This window comes from Plecotus auritus (genome assembly GCF_963455305.1).
Source record: "Plecotus auritus genome assembly, chromosome: 6".
Taxonomy (NCBI): Eukaryota; Metazoa; Chordata; class Mammalia; order Chiroptera; family Vespertilionidae; genus Plecotus; species Plecotus auritus.
Window position 1 is genome coordinate 147,310,607 of NC_137773.1, and position 17,734 is coordinate 147,328,340.

A 17,734-nucleotide genomic window follows, 5' to 3' on the forward strand; every position below is an offset into this window, starting at 1 on the left:
ACCTGGAGCTCCTATCCCACCCCTGTACTACAGTCACAGGCATCCGTACACTTCCTGCACACACCATAAGGTAATGTTTCTGTTCATGCTGCTCCTCTCTCTGGATAATCCTCCTGCCTTCCTTTTGCCTTCAAAGTCCATTCCATACTTCTCCTGACTGGAGCCTCCCCTGACTATTTCTGCCTCTACTGTAACCTTGATGCTTTAAGCTGAAGGCAAGAGCTCTACAGTAAAAAAAAATTGGTAGCTTTCCTATGCCCAGAGGCTTTCTTAGCAGGTAGTAAAAAACAAAAAACAAACAAAAGAAAACATAAACAAAAAATTCTGTTTATTAAATGCAAGGTGTATGTTCACTTAAAGAGAAAAATGAAGATGGACCAGAGGCCAAACTGACAGTGCTTTTATATTAGGAATAATATTATTAGCATACTCTGAGTCTCAATTCAGATTTAATTGACCTGAAAAACATTATTCCCGCCCTAGCCGGCTTGGCTCAGTGGATAGAGCAGCCGTGGGCAAACTACGGCCCACGGGCCGGATCCGGCTGTTCTATCCGGTTCTCTTGCTCTCCCCTCCACTCCTTTACTTTGAATTTATATTAGTTCACACAAACACTCCATCCATGCTTTTGTTCTGGCCCTCCGGTCCAGTTTAAGAACCCATTGTGGCCCTCGAGTCAAAAAGTTTGCCCACCCCTGGAGAGTGTCAGCCTGAGGACTGAAGGGCCCCAGGTTCGATTCCGGCCAAGGGCACATGCCTGGGTTGCGGGCTCAATCCCCAGTAGGGGGCGTGCAGGAGGCAGCCGATCAATGATTCTCTCTCATCATTGATGTTTCTCTCTCTCTCTCCTTCTCCCTTCCTCTCTGAAATCAATAAATATATTTAAAAAACAAAACAAAACAAAAAAAAACATTATTCCCCCTCAAGAAAAGACCTAAGGCCAAAAGAAGTTAGAAAAGTAGGAGGCAACAATTGTGTTAAAAAATATCAAGGGAGTGACAAAAGACTAAGAACAGATTATATCTGTAAATGGCTGATTCCTTTCCTTTTATAACTAAAAATTACAAAGATGATTCTTGGGGTAAGTCCAAAGTGTAATACTAAACATACAGGGAGAGCAGATGAGGAACTCAAGCTTTAGTTAAGAAAACCAAGCATGCACTTCCCTGTCAATTGAGATGCTGACCTCAGAAACACACTCTGCAGGTGTAAAGATGCTTAGAACATGAGATTTGAGGAGGTAACTGCTCAAAATGCTCTCCACAAAAATCACACATACTCCTAGACCACGGAATGCCGTCAGCTACCTCAGCTCAGTAAGGGCTCCGTGGGAAGGGGTGTTACTTGCTGATCTTTCCTTTCCTTACCTTCATTAAAGGTTTCCACACGGCGTGATCCTGGAAACTGGTTCGAAGCTGCTGCACAGATCTAGACAAACTGTGCAAACATCTACAAAGAATAATCAAAATTAGCTCCACAAGAAGCTGAAACTTACACTTTTCAAACACACTGCTTGGCATTTCACAATTACTAATATACACTTCAGGTACAGCCACAGACATTATTCATTCAACTACTTCAGAACACTTGGTGGGCTTTCCAGGCTAGCTTCTCGGTTTAAATGTTGCACACTGAATTCACCTGAGCAGACTTTCGAGTAACACCTGGATTCTGTGCTTACTTGGTGAAGGTCCGGGAAGGAAACAGGTTAAACTCATGGCAAGGGGTTTTTATTCAGACCATTTAAAGCTCATACCTGACAGCAGCTAACCGCACCTTGACACTAGACTCAGACAAGCCAGTCACAATTCGGTCCATCATATTTTCAGTCTCAATGATCTGGAGAAAAAGGTTAATGCTGCATAAATAACAACACAAAGATGACACACTTCACTGCTTGTAAATGCAAGTCGGCTGACATCATTAAAAGTTTCATGTTGGCTTTAGTGAGTTTTTACCTCTGGAACCATCAGTTTGTGGTGGGGGCAGGCATCTCATCAGAAAGGTTGGGCTATCCCCTAAGGACCTGCCAGGCTGAGTGACAGGCATAAGGGGCCGATTATGCTTATTTTTAATAACACTTAAAACAATAACTACACGGCATGATTAGCGCAGAGGTGTTGCATGAATAGTCTTGAGAAAGAGTGAAAGAGAAAACGGAACTACCATTGGAAACGTTCCTGCCACAATGAGATTCTAGGGAAATCATGGTCCGCACAGCCCTTATGAAATGTCATCTGTGGGTTTCTGACAGAGCCACCCTCTGGCTACTTTCTTATCAAGAAAACTGAAAAGTTAAGTATTTAGAAAAGTAGCCCTTACCACCATTTTGCACTGTAGCACCAAGCCCTGCTCCATGTAATCACTACAATCATGGAGCTTTTTTTAAAATTTAAAAACAAAGCCTACAATTTTTCTTCATTAAGCAATAATGTCTAGATACAAAATAAATAGTGTGGGGAAGAAATTAAGTTTAACTTGTGTGGTCCTATGGAAAAACAGCATATTTTTAAAAATGCTAACATAATCACAACACAAACATTAACAAAACTAATATTTGTAGAGTACTTCTTTGTGCCAGGGATAGTGCGAATAAATGTTACATTATCTGTTTTATCCATTTTGTGGCCATTATGATTATCGCCATCAGCATATTAAGAAACGGAGGACTTAGATAAGACAGAGCCTGAGTCCTTACGCTTAGCCATGCTTGTAAATGGCCCTGGTAGAGAAGTAGGCCTGTGCTCACCAGGCAGTTCCCAGGATGGGCAACACATTAATGGCAGTCATTGCTCCTATGGGAAGTTTTTAAAAAAAATCCAGGCCAATTAAATCAGAGTCTCTGGGATGGGGCCCAGGCACCTGCTTTTTTTTTGTTTTTGTTTTTTTTTAAGCTCCAGGGGTAGAGTCCAGTATGTCACCATGGTTGAGGATCACTGACATCAGAGTAGGAGGGGGTGGGAAATCACAGGATGTTCAAACCAAATGAGAAGAGAACAAAAAAGTTGAAATTAAGAGTGATGGGGAGAAGAATATCAACTATTAAGTACAGGGAAACACACTATAGCTGTAGGGTAGTAATGGTAATTTTTATATAGTGATTTGGAGGTTCCTAAGTGGCTGAGAAAACTTATACTTCTCACCAAAGAGCAAACTTGATCTCACCCTTACCTTTATGCACATCCACCTCTGTCCCCATTGTCACTTCTAACCCCTAAATTCCTTTCTTTCTCACTGCATACGCTTTTCGACCCTCACATACCTTTCTCCCAGACCTGGATTTCTTGCTCAGACACTCCACTGAATAGACAAATGCCTTCTTTTCACTGACCTCCCACCACTTACTCCTGTTTCACATCCGAAACTGCTGATTTACAGTAGAAAATTCAGTAAACCTGGCTGCCAGATCTCTCGGTGTGTGCTATCCCATCTCGGCGGGACCCTCGCTGCTCCACCAGCCCTGCACTCACCTGCAGGATATTCCCATCTTCCCTATATATTTCTGAACTTCAAATTCTTCCTATCTCTCTCACACCCTCAGTCCCTCTGTGCCCACCTCATTCTTGCAGGGAAAAGGCTTTTTTTCTAGGACACAAGTTGTCTCAACTTTCTCTTCTCAAAGTATCTCCATACCTTTTCACTCTTGTTACACTGAAGTTGGGTACTCCAAGCACAAAGCCTTTGCACCTTAATCCAGAAATTACCTCCCCACACCTCTTTCTTGCAGCTTTACTCTGCCCCACCCCCCTGGTTCCTTTCTCTTGGCCTGTGCCCTGCCACTTGCACCCCTATTTAAAAGATATAAGTGCTCCAACTGTAATCTCTTTAAGTTACAGTCCTCTCTCCCCTACCCTTCCTTAAATGGACATGTGTTCCAAGGCTCCATTCATCGCTCACTCTACATATGACAAGTTTACACCTATTCCATACAGAAGCTACCTACAAAATAAAATGCTGAAATAGTACCTATGGCATCATTAACTCTGGAAGCTACCTTTCTAAAATATTAATCTACAATGTAATCACATCTAGACAGGTCCCTTAGAAAAATATTTTCAATTGATGCAGAAGTAACACAGATTTTGTGAGACAAAACTCTGCAACAACATATTTTAATACTTTGGAAGCAGAAAAGTGGGAACACTGTGAAATAAACTTCTTCATAGGAGATGGACTCTTCCAGACTCGTTCAGACAGGATATTTTAATTAGAGTCATATCTTAATCATATCTGGGTGTATCAATCATGGCAAAACTGGCTTTTAGTATAGACAAGACTTACACACACATGAGGCTCTGGAATTACTATCTAGCAATTTAGTGTCTCATCTCCTTAGCTATTTTGTACTGTAAGCTCCTACAAGGTACACACCAGTCTTCTGCTTCATTCCTGGGCACACAGGAGGAAGTATGTCATAAATGCCAGATGAAGAAAAAGATGTAATTAAAGCACCTCATTACCCACTTTGTACCAAAAAGTATGTGAGAGAAAAGATATATATTTTTTCTGAATCTGATGCTTTGTAACCAGCTAACAAAATAACCAACCTGTACTTCATACTTAAAAAAAACAACAAACAGGAACTGTAATCCAATGATTTATGCAACGACAGTATTACAATTAGTAGTATAATACTCAATGTTATGTCTCCACTTAATGAAACTCTGAAATCAATATTCATTACTTGATTTTATGAATACCTCTGTTTTGTATCTAGCATTTATCAGTCCCAGGTTTGCTTCTTTCAGTATGCAGAAGGCCAAGGGTCTTAGTACCGTGGGCAGGAGGCAAAACCTGGCCTTGTCATGATTAACTCTTTAAAAATACTTACCATCATAAATGAATGCTGCAGAGATCATTTACAATTCTTTGGTAGATTAGCCTTAAGACGATAACTAACAATTTTACCACAGATTAAGTCCATGGATTCTGAATTCTGAATGAATTTGTTGTTATTCAGTAACAGAGCCGAGTCCTGAAGGGTGCTACTTCTGTGGTACTGTTGAAAACCTTCAAAATGTTCAAGGTGTTTGTTTCAACTTGCAGGCTAAGGCTTAAAAATCGCTCCTTGCATCTGCCTGATTTCATGGCAGAGACATACAAAATTTTGACACTGTGCCTTTTAAATTACCATTTAGAATTACTGCACTTTGTAAAAATATTTAAAAATATAAATTCATGGTATAATTATACTGTTACCCAGAACACTAACTAGTAATAAAATCAACGTATAACAAATCATAAAAATGTTTTATGAAATACTTAGCAAGCTTCTGAGATGGCAGAAAGATATTTTAAAAAATTGAACTAAATTTAAAAATATACTTTAAAATCTTATAACTTTAAAAATATAGAGAAGAATTTACATTTGTTCAAATTTTGAACATGCATATTTAAGACAGGGCTTCATATGAATAATGACTCTTTGGAGAAATAACATCTATGGCAACCAGGGACAGTAATACTTAGATAACCAAAGTTAAAATTTGGCCTCCATATTTTTCCTGACATATCTATTACCTCTGAATTCAACCAATTATTGATTTATATTGTATATTCTACTTAACTTAAAAAAAAACAACCCAAAATTTAATTTGGTGCTTTGAAGGGCATGCTAAAGCAAACAAAAAGTTTTGAAAACCAGAAATTTAAATCTATTCTAAGAGAGTAAGAAGACATCTTGTAATTAATAAGAGATAAGCTAAAGAAAGAGGCTCTATACTTCTTAAGTACAAATATTCTTTTTACTATAAAGAATAAATAACAGAACTGGAAATTTATAGCATAAAGTCACTGTCTTCATTGCAAACCTTTTTTATTTATGACCCAACATTGTTCAGTGTTTCTAGTACAATTTAAAATATATATATTTATTTTTAATCTTCCAATGAAATCATGTAAGATATTCTAATAAATGCTTCCATTTGTTGAGCACTTACATGCACCATATTAAATATTTTAAATACATTGTATCTTCATCCTCACAATGACCCTGCAGATATAATTTCTTTGCTAGGAAAAAGAAGGTAGAAGACAAATTCTCATTTTTAGTATTTTTTTTTTTTTTTACTTTTTATTTTTTTCTGCCTATACTGTTTAAAAGAAATTGTTCAATTTAAAAGGAAAAAAAAAAACCCCATTCTTGACTACCTTATTCACGTAATACAAAACCAGTGTGATTGAATGACCCCTCCCCCTGTAAAAAACAAAAGTTAAGATTTCATGTTTTCAACTCTTGAAAATATGAAAGGCAGTTACAAAACATTAAAAATGACAAAAACATTAAATTATTAATTTCCAAACTGATTCAAGAATAGCCCCCACTGAAATCACCATGTCCATTCTAATTGTTTTCAAATAATTCCTTAAGCCCCTAGCAAATTCTTGCTGGCCATTCCTTCCTGTTCTCTGACTTACTGAGGTTTTATTATAAATGCTTATTGTAAGGCTGCGTCTTATGGCTCTTCGTCTCACTGCACTGCTTTCCTTCCTCCCCCACCCATCCGACAATATTTACACTTTACAGAATAGGTTGGTTTCTGAATCAGGCTAATTTCTATAAACCAAATCATACTTTTATCCCTAGGGAAAAAATGGGTCCAGATTCACACTTGTGAATAATATACATTATTTTTAAATCACACATTTATAAAGGAAAAAAACTAAAAAATGGTAAAAATTATTTCAAAATTAAACAAGTACCATGCTATAAAATATGTTCTCTTTGATCTATAGCAAAGTAAGTAGAAGACATGTCCTTGGGATTGTCTGCCTCTAGAAAAATGAGAATTTCCTGCACTTTCTTTATGCTAAAGTATAGTGAAATCCCTTGCCTATATGATAAGATTTTATTTTCCCTATTTTAAATTTCTTCAAATAGAATTGCTAATAAAATTATAAATGCTCTTAATGTATGAAGGCCCATACATAATTTGCTTAATAATGTAATTTTGCAATATGATTCATTTGTCTATTTGTCCATTCATTCATTTTTTTCATTCATTCATTCTTCAAATATTTTTTAAGTGCTGTCTATGCATCCGGCAGTGTTGTAGATGCTGGGAATACAGTGATGAACAATACATAAAAAAATCCCTGCCCTCATGGAGCTTACATTCTAGTTCTTCAAAAGGAATGTCCAGCTAAAATGTAAGTAGTCAAAATCCAAAAGGAAAGCTTTCTGAAAGTCTCCATTAGTAAGATACCTCAAAGGAGCAAAGGCTACACTAAGTACTTCTTTTAAGATTTGCAATATATTTTATTTTTATAAAAAATAAAAATAACATCCTGTTAAGTTCATTAATTTCCTTGAGTTAATTTATACTTACTATTTCTAATTTTCCTCAACTTATACTTTCTAACTAATAAATTATACTAGTTCCTTGAAGAGAGTAAAAAGAGACAATCCTTTAAAATTTCCAGCCTAATTTATGATCAACAGGTACCAAACAAGTAATGATCTTCATAAGAACAATTCTTTGTTAGAAAAGAATCAGCCTCACAATTACAGGAATGCTTGCCACTGCTGCCCCTGCATGACTTAACCACTGACTGGGGTTATGACTGGAAATACCAGCACTTGAAAGAATATTAGGTATCTTAACTTCTTCCTTTTTTACTGTCCCATTAACTGAACTTACGCTTCCTAGTCAGCATTAATATGTGATCAAGGCCATTATTAAAAACTAGACTTACCCCCTGGCAGAGGTTATAGCGAATTGTGTAGTTACTGCCAATGCGCTCTGGACCTTTCATCCACTGAGTACTCAATTCCTACCTCTGCCCTTGCTTAACCTAACAAATTCTTGAATTATTCTAAGTTGAATATGGCCAGGCCACATTGTCAAGCTCAGTGGTCCATCTTTTCTTAGGCTTCTCCCTTTTCATGTCACAGCCAATGGTAACGTTTTCTATTCTCATCTGCAGAACTCTTCACAGTCCTTCACTCTCTTGACAGGACACCAGAGGAAGTCAGGAAATTTGTAAGTATGCCACAGAGTGATAATGGGTGAAATGCTGGGAATTAGAATACCAACTTTGCTCTGCACAGGATATAGAGAGATCCAGGCATATTGAAGGAAATGTCACTTGGTGCTTGATTTCTGTATTTTTATTTCTATATTTATTCAACAAATACTTATTTACTGGGTGCTTATTAGGTTCCAGGAATTGTTATATATTGATATCTCTTAATGAGAATACACCAACACTGCTCCAGAGCAGGAATGGTATATCTCTGACCTACGGGTCATATCTCAGTCTTCAGCTTAATTTTGTCTGGCCCAGAGAGAAGGTATCAAGAAATGAAATCACAGCAGGTCTTTAGAAGCAACAAGATAGAAACATAATTCTACAAAGAAAGAAGGCCTGTATCTTTCTCCTTTACAGCTGGGTATAGCTCTCATTATCTACCTCTTATAGCTTCAGTTTTTTCTTCTTCATTCTGCTTCATTTCCTGAACTGATCATAACAGGGCAATGGAATATATGTTATCCCCTGTACTTACTGAATTGCATTCCCGTTTTCAGTTTAAAAGGCAGACCAACTGAACATTTCATATTTTTATCCTTGTGTGTGTGTTGTGTTTTGTTTTATTTTTTTTGGGGGGGGGGTGCGGGGGGGAGGAAATAGCTCTATGATCCTTGAAATTTCTTTCAAAGAATCTCCGCTCATTAACTAAGTAAACTGAAATTCCATCTTGACAAGCATAAATATTGCATTAAAAAATAAAACAATTAACACTGCACTTCACAAAAATAAATATAATAGAAGTTAATAAGGCATAAGTGTAAAAGGTAAATAAATATTTCATAGAAAAGTAAATAAAAATCTATCCAAATAATTATGTCAAAAAAAAGGGAACAGAAATAAAGGCATTCAAAGGAAAAGGGTCATTGTCATTTTTTATACACTGAAAATAAGAATTCTCCACTCCTAAGAACCATTTTCATGTAGGTTTTATCACAATATAGTTTATATTTTCCATTTTTCAATATCCCTCTTCAGTAGTTACTATGAACTGTAAATTATTCAAACACTTCATTTTTCCAGAAATTAAATATCTTCCTTAAAACTCTATATATTCCCCATTATATAAGAATATCACAGTATCTTTCTTCACCACACAAAAAAGCTATAATAATGATAACTTATTCTTTATTTGTCATCTTTCTACAGAAGTTATCAGGATTTAGCCTTACCAGGAAATTATACACATTATAAATACAACTTTTAATAGACTGATCATCAGACTGTTATGTTGTATTTCTAGAACATGATATCACAAATTAAGTCATTAATTCCAAAACAATAGTTTATTAACAAAAAAGTACAAAGAAGTACAAATGGACATCCTATTTCCCCCCTTTATAGTCCATCTATCTATCTCCCTTTCAGTCCATGGCATAACCTTCTTGAGCTAAAAGAATGGGCAAAACATTCTCCTCTTTCTAATGAGCCCTAATAACCATCCAAAAACAAATCATTAAGTGTATAAGTTATACAGTCCATATCAATTTTTAAAAAATGTTTTATCTATGAGTTGCCATAAAAGCCTCTTCCTAAACTGAACAAAGCATATCAACATCCAAAAATTATGTTTGTCAGACATAGAAAATACCATATCACTAGTATGTTTACCTTTAATTAAGAGTTTACAAATGAAAGCTTAGAGGTGTCAAGAAGGATTTTCATAGATATTTACTAAGAATACTTCAAGTCAAAAAATCTTGTTAGTTGAACTTAATTGAGGTACATGGAAAACAATGAGCTTAGTTGCTTTTTTGCACTGATTCTAAATCAATGCTATTCACTTATCTAATCTTACTGCTTATTTCAATTTTATTCAAGAATGGTTCCTTTTCAATTGATTTCATGAAACCTACGGCTATGCCATACCTCTCTCTCTCGAGCCCAAGTACTTCTCCGAATCATGACAAATTCCCAATACTTTGAAATTTCCCTCACAAATACCAATATAGATGGAAAGGCTTAGTAAAGTGCCATGTTCAGTAAATAATGCCCAATTTGCTCTTTCTGCTATGGCTCATCAAGACAGAACATGTGGGATTACTTTACTGATGTTCCTAAAAGCCTTGTGTAAAATTTATTAGATTAGGTTATATATTTTTTTGAGTGGTAGATCCAGTTTTTTGGTTTGAGGAGGAAGCCAGGTCAGAGCTTACAACTATACTTTATTTTCTACTTAAAACTATTCTCATAAAAAACACGAGTTCAGTGTTGGACTAGGCTGTTAAAACATAAGGTGCTATACCAGTGATACATTTTTTGGGACCTGAAAATTCACATGACCACTCACTAAACATAAAATCATCATTCCACAAAGATTTTATTCACATCAAACTTGCACAGTAGCAAAAAAAATCAAAACATAACTAAGCCACATATCAAAGAACAATATACAATAGATTTAAATTTCTCAATGGCATTGGAAAGTATTTTCATAAATAACATATACAATTCTAGTGTTAGGACTTTCAAGGTGTCTGAAGCTTCACAGTGCTAGAAATGATTTTTATCAGAACACATGCAAAAATGTGCAACACAATAATCCATATTAATGACACAAAAAAGCACACCAGTTATTTCTCATTCCAGCACGGCCATGCCACTCTATGTTCTAAAAACAAACAAACAACCCTCCAAATCCGGGTCCCATTCATTCTTCAATTATGCCTTTAGTCACTCTGCTTTATTATATTCAAACAGTCACTGTTAGTGCTCTTCACCACGACTTTCAGGTTGGCGTCACTCCCTGCCTGCTGGCTGTCAGGACTGGGGGACGCCCCTCTCCCAGACTCACCTTCTTCCGGATGTCTTCATCATTTGCTCCAAGAGAGGCATAGAGCTTGAATGCAGCCTGGCGGAGTTCGTGAGCATGTTTTAAGTCATGATCAAGCTATGGGAGAGGAAAAAAAGATATTACAAATCAGTCCACAAATTAAATTTTCAATAAAACTAACTGAGTTGAAGAAAAAAATGTTTAACAACTATTAACATATGAGTGCTCTCACTGAATTCCTGATTATTTTTGGGTTCTACTCACATGACTGAGACTTATGTGTGTTTGTGTCAGCATTATCTGGATACACGCTGTCTGCTTCTGTTTAAAAGTGAATGCCACAATGTTTGACACTAGTATATGTAAAACCTTTGTGAACCTTTGACCCCTAAAAATTCAGTGATCCTAGATTGTAGCGTCAGTGGCACTAATGCTTGCTTGCACCGGCTCTTTGAAATACCTTCCCCCAAAACAAGGTACACTCAGGCCTTGCCAGCCCCAGAACACAGCTGATAACTTGAGTGCTACTGCAACAATGTCTTTAGCAGGTTTCCCAAACGTTAAGAGTAGTGCTAACCTAATTTCAGTATTTCAAATACTTTTATAAACAGGGAAAACTTTTGTGAAAATCTTTAATGAACATTATACCACGGTAATCATTACTATTTATCTATTGCAGTTATCTGAGATTTATGTCAGAGAACTTTTTTGATACATTTATTAAAACTAGAGGGAGGAACCAAGATGGCGGCATAAACACCTGAACTTGCTGAAATTAAACCTCCGAGAAATTAAGCATACATTGACTAAAATAAAGAATATACAGAGATCCAACAGCAGACTAGAGGATCGCAAGAATCAAGTAAAAGATTTGAAATACGAAGAAGCAAAAAACACCCAACCGGAATAGTAAAAAGAAAAAAGAATCCAAAAATATGAAGATAGTGTAAGGAGCCTCTGGGACAACTTCAAGCATACCAACATCAGAATTATGGGGGTGCCAGAAGAAGAGAGAGAGAGCAAGATACTGAAAACCTATTTGAAGAAATATTGACAGAGAACTTCCCCACCTGGTGAAAAAAATAGACTTACAAGTCCAGGAAGCACAGAGAACCTCAAACAAAAGGAATCCAAAGAGGACCACACCAAGACACATCATAATTAAAATGCCAAGGGCAAAAGACAAAGAGAGATCTTGAAAGCAGCAAGAGAAAAACAGTTAGTTACCTACAAGGGAGTGCCCTTACGACTGTCAGCTGATTTCTCAACAGAAACTATGCAGGCCCGAAGGGAGTGGCAAGAAATATTCAAAGTGATGAATAGCCAGAATCTACAACCAAGATTACTCCCTCTATCCAGCAAAATTATCATTTAGAACTGAAGATCAGATAAAGAGCTTCACAGATAAGAAAAAGCTAAAGGAGTTCATCACCACCAAACCAGTATTATATGAAATGCTGAAAGGTATTCTTTAAGAAGAGGAAGAAGAAGAAAAAGGTAAAGATAAAAATTATGAACAACAAAGTGACAACAAATACATATCTATCAACAAGTGAATCTAAAAATCAAGTGAATAAAAAAATCTGACGAAGAGAATAAACTAGTGAATATAATAAAATCAGGGACATAGAAAGGGAGTGGACTGACAATTCTCAAGGGGGTGTGGGGGGTGAGGGAAGAGACTGGACAAAAATCATACACCTATTGACGAGGACAGTGGGGGAGGGTAAAGGCAGGGGGTGGGGTGGGAAGCGGGTGGAGGGGAGCTATGGGGGGAAAAAGAGGAACAACTGTAATAATCTGAACAATAAAGATTTATTTAAAAAAACACTACTTACTGGTATGAAACAATTCTACCTTTCCATATGCATAACTGGCTTCTAAGTTATCAATTTTCCATACACCTGATTTATCACTAAACCACCATAATAAAAATAGGACAGTTTCAGTGACTATGAACCAGTAAATATATAAGGCATATCAATAATGTAAATAATTTTATAACTAAGAGAGATAACTTCTTCATCCAGTGACTACCACTTTCTTCAAATGATTTGCCTTCAAAAGGTTCTCTTCTGCAATGATATAGCTGTTGTTCAAAAATAATCAGAGACCCTCTTTTAAAACTTCCTAAAGAGCTAAGTGGCATGTGAGCTACAAAACCCTGACTAATATATATATGAACTAAGAGAGTTTGAAGTTAATTGTCAATTATTGTGATGTGTGAAGATGGGGAAATCCAGCTGGGTAACCTTTAGAGTAACAAATAAAACAAAACACCCTGAAACTCATTTGGGGTACTTCTGAAGGCAATTCTTAAAAGTAGTTCCAAAAATATTCTGATCAAAGCAAGCACTGATGGATAATGGGAGGAATCTCCCAATATATAATGAGGAACGCTCACTTTGATGTGTAAGTCCTAAAATATTTATTCTTAAAGTTTTAATTACTTTTTAGTCATAACATACTGGTATTAGAATACTGAGTTGAAATAATACATCATGAAAATCATACATTTGTTAACATGTAAGAATTTCTCTCTATGGTCAATTATTTCAAATTTTTTTGAGGGGGGGGGGTCAGAAACCACTGGATAATCCATCATTGAAAATAAAGATGACTTGCCCTGGCTGGTGTGCTCAGTGGTTAGAGTGTTGACCTGCACACTGAAGGGTCTCGAGTTTGATTCCTGGTCAAGGGCATGTACCTGGGTTGTGCGAACCCCTGGCGTGGTCGGGCATGTTCAGGAGGCAACAATCCAATAGATGTGTCTCTCTCATATCGATCTCTCTCTCTTTTCCACTTTCCCTCCCTCCTTTCCACTCTTTCTAAAAAAAAAAAAAAAATCAATGGAGGAAACATCCTCGGATGAGGACTAACAAAAAATAAAAACTAAATAAAGATGACAAAACAAACTAATATTCAAGTTTGGCATTGAGATAACTTTTAAAAATTATTTCTATTTTTACTGTAATGAAAATAAAATGGAAAAATCTTAATAGCAGAGATAAACTACATACTAATTAAATGATTTGCACCTGCTTAGGTTATACATTCTTATAACTATGTCCCCTCACTCTCATGTCCAACAAAGTGTTCTATTTGCCTTGCTGGGATGGTCAACTAAGGGTGTTCATGAGGCCATCACTAGGACTTGCCCATGTATCTCTGTACCAGTGAGACACTGTCAGTGTGAGCAAGTAGCTAGAGGGAGAACAGACAAGGCAGATGGTTCAGTATAACCCATCACCTCCATTGGAAAAATAATCATACTGAAGGAAGAGCAGACATAACTTTAATACACAGAGGGCAATATACATTATTAACACAAATATTAATGAAAGCATTTTAGGTCCTTCCTGAGACAGAGAAAATATATACCCTTAATAGTTGAGTTTATTTTCCGTATCAAATGCTAAATGAACAGATGCCTGCCAGATGAATTTTTTTTTTTTTTTTTTGGAACTCGGGGGCATGAGAAAGGTCAAGAAAACCATTTTTTTAAAGTTACCATTGGGACCACTGGTATAAAAAATACAGTCATATTCATGAAACAGTACTGGTTACTAATTAGGAGGCAATGTTTTTTCTACCATGACCTTCTTAAATAAACTTTTTCTAACATAATATTTATCTCCTATGCTTAGAGAAATAAACACGACAAACAGGTTCAGAAAAACAAAGTCAAAGGAATATCTACCTATCCTAAGGAACTTATATTTTGAGAAAAGTCAGCACAATTGATGATCTCAGTCGAGGTTAAATGATGCTTTAGCTGTCACTAGCAGACCAAGTATAGTATAAAACAGCAAAAAGGAAAGAGAAGATGGCAAAAGTTAGGAGAAGTAGCAAAAGAGAAAGACAGCAGTGGAGAGTAAAATAAGGCCACTAAGTTACACATAGCAAAAGATCACCTTGACCTAAAGAACGAGAACAATGCTATAGAGATGATTCTGGGAACATGAATAGGATGAGATAACACTGACAGAATGTCAGTAACCAGCTTAGACACCAGACCCCACTATTTGGAGGTTTTAGTTGGGAATTAGGGATGTAATTTTCTTCTTTCCTCATTATTTCCTTAATAAAAAATTTCTGCCCAGCTGGTGTGGCTCAGTAATTGAACACTGACCCATGAACCAACAGATGGCAGTTCGATTCTCGGTCAGGGCACATGCCCAGGTTGTGAGCTCGATCCCAGAAGGAGGTGTGCAGGAGGCAGCCAATCGATGATATTTCTCCCTCATCGATGTTTCTTTATCTATTGCTCTCCCTTCCTCTCTCTAAAAATCAATAAAAACATATTAAAAAATTTCTGAACATGAAACAAATTGGACTCAAAAACTCATAAAACAACATCATCTATGTTACCAAAGGTAAAAGATTTCTTTATTTAAAAGGGCTTTGAACTGTATTACCAAGTGGTTCAAAGCGGTGAATGGTAAGTAAAACTTTTAGAAACCCCTCTGTAGAGCTGCTGAAAAGGAAAAGAGAACATAACATACCCTTTTAATGTCAGTGATGGCACTCACAGAGCTGGGATACTTGAAGTAATCAGCAAGCATGGCAATGAGGTGATCAGTAATGCTCGCAATTCTCTGTAGCTCAACATCTGGTTCAATGAGATAGGCGAGTGTCTCAGCTCCTTCAACTCTCTCCTCTAGTAATCTCTCCTTACTGCACATTCGAACCAAACATGGCAACGTCTGAAAGGTAGAGAAATTAATTATTTCCTTTTTGGTAAAGGCAAAAGCTTGGAGATCATATAGTGACTGAATTAACTCAATGATTTTTACTGGGAGTCATGCTTGTGATAAAATTTTCAATGAAGACTCACAGAGAATAAGAGAGTTTTTAAATGTAAAAATAAATAAAATTCAGTGCATATTAATCATTTATGCTGGTACACTAAACTCTAATCATACAATCAAAATACAATGATACAAACTCTATTCAGGCTTTTGTGATTGGTAAGACTAAAGCTTTAAGGTACAACCTTACAAAAGACATTTCAAGAATCCCTAATAAAGCATGTCTGATGCTTCTACACCACGTATGTATTTATTTACCTAATTGACATACAGCAGTTTAACCAGGAATGATTTTGCCTTAGAAAAAGTATGCTATGTTTTCCTTAGTGAGTAATATGGTTGGGATGACTTTTATTTTTTGTTTGGGAATTAATATCTACAGGAACAACAACAAAAAGATACAGATTTAAAGATTCAGTGATATTACCATCACTCAGATTCCATCGGTTCTCCTATAATGCAAGTGAAATGCATTAATTACAGTTCCTAGGTTTTCCAAAGAGTTCCTTGGAAAGACTAATGTCTAAACTGTCCAATTTTACTTCTGAGGTCCTTCAAAAATCTTGGCACTGGTCTTGGTTGGTTATTTATCAATAAAAATATCCCATGTATTTACTATTTCTAAGGCTGGTGAATCCACGTTAAAGGATAATGTGGAAGTAAAAACTGAAAAATATTACAATTATAGGAAACCTCTCTCAACTACCACAGTCAGCTGTTCTTTTCTAAGTCCCCAATACATCTTTACCACAGTTTAGCACTTTATTGTTAACTACTGATTTCAGGCTTTTCAGTACAACCCTAGGCTTCCAAGAGGAAAGCCTTATTCTTATTTTCTTTTGAACAGTCACTAACATTTATCAATACCATAAAATCATGGATTATTGAATTTCATTCTCACAACTACTACACCAAGAAAGATACTATTAACCTTGTTGACCAATGAGGAAGAAAAGAAGGGAGAGCAGTTAAGAAAATAAACCAAGGTCCTTGCATGGAAGCTTTTAGCATTCTATGCAGAGTTGTTTTCTTAGGGGGTCGTCAGATCTCATTAAATTAATTGACTTGCTTCACCAAAGACTAAAGCAAACATTAATCTTTTTTTTTTTTTATCCTTGGGTGGATTTTGAACACTGATAGCGAGAGATCTCACATTCATAAAATGACAATGAATTTATTTATACTTGCTTTGTTCTTTATAGCAAATAAGGCATTCAATGTATTGTTATTCTCACAATAATCCTGTGGGACAAATGAGCAGGAATTATTGCCTCCATTTTCATAATTAGGAGTCTGAAGTGCCAGCAGAATAAGGGGTGTGTCCAAGGTTATCAAGCTAGGCAGTAGAGGCAATGCTAAAAGCAGATTCCAGGTCTTGGGACTTTTAGGGCTAGTCTTTTATCTGGGTTTTTCTGACTTCTAGTTGATTTGGACATCAATGACGATGACTGTTTTCATGTGTTATTTACTTATTCATTCTCAGTTTGTCTTCTGATTGTCTGCCATGAGAGTGATATAAAGTTTTTATTTGCAGAGCTAGTGAACTGCTTCCTACAAAACTGTTGCAAACAATAAAAATCAAGGGTTAAAATATATTTTCTATCACCTGAATTTTACATATTTTTACAATTTCTACATCCCCCTTATTACCATAAAAGTAAAAAAAGTATGACAAGGAAATAATTATTTCACTTTGACTTTCAAAACACATATAAAACCAATTTTTAAAAACTACATGGCATCCACCAAAAAGAAAAGCATGGTGTTTGCTATTATTTTATTCTACGCACACATACCATAGTGACGAATAGGAATACCAATATTCAACACATATGAGTGAATACTTTTCATATGCCTTTTAGAGAATTAATTAGCTCACCTTCAATACAATACAGTTGTCGTCTGTCCGAATTGCTCCAGCTCTACACATATAAGTCAAACTGGAATAAGATGGCAGAAAGTTAAGTTTTTGCTTGTGTTTTAAAGCGTTAAAAGGAAAATTACTTGCCTTTAATATTTTATGGGCCAAAAATAAGACAATTACTCTCATTTATTATGAGAGAGGCTTTGACATTCCTTTATCTGAGGTTCTGTTCATTTAATAGTCAAAGAAAACTAACTG

At 36.0% G+C, this 17,734-nt stretch overlaps 1 protein-coding gene across 6 annotated transcripts in view; it reads right to left on the bottom strand.

Moving 5' to 3' along the window:
* ARMC8 (armadillo repeat containing 8) overlaps positions 1–17,734 on the bottom strand; it is a 91,979-nt gene that overhangs the window by 21,442 nt on the left and 52,803 nt on the right. For all 6 annotated transcript variants that reach the window (XM_080672037.1, XM_080672039.1, XM_080672040.1 and 3 more), the window contains 5 exons: positions 17,492–17,552; positions 15,307–15,507; positions 10,823–10,918; positions 1,757–1,839; positions 1,368–1,449 (listed from right to left, as the gene is read on the bottom strand). In XM_080672037.1, coding sequence (XP_080528163.1) covers positions 1,368–1,449; positions 1,757–1,839; positions 10,823–10,918; positions 15,307–15,507; positions 17,492–17,552 — 523 coding nt within the window. The remainder of the gene's footprint in view (positions 1–1,367; positions 1,450–1,756; positions 1,840–10,822; positions 10,919–15,306; positions 15,508–17,491; positions 17,553–17,734) is intronic.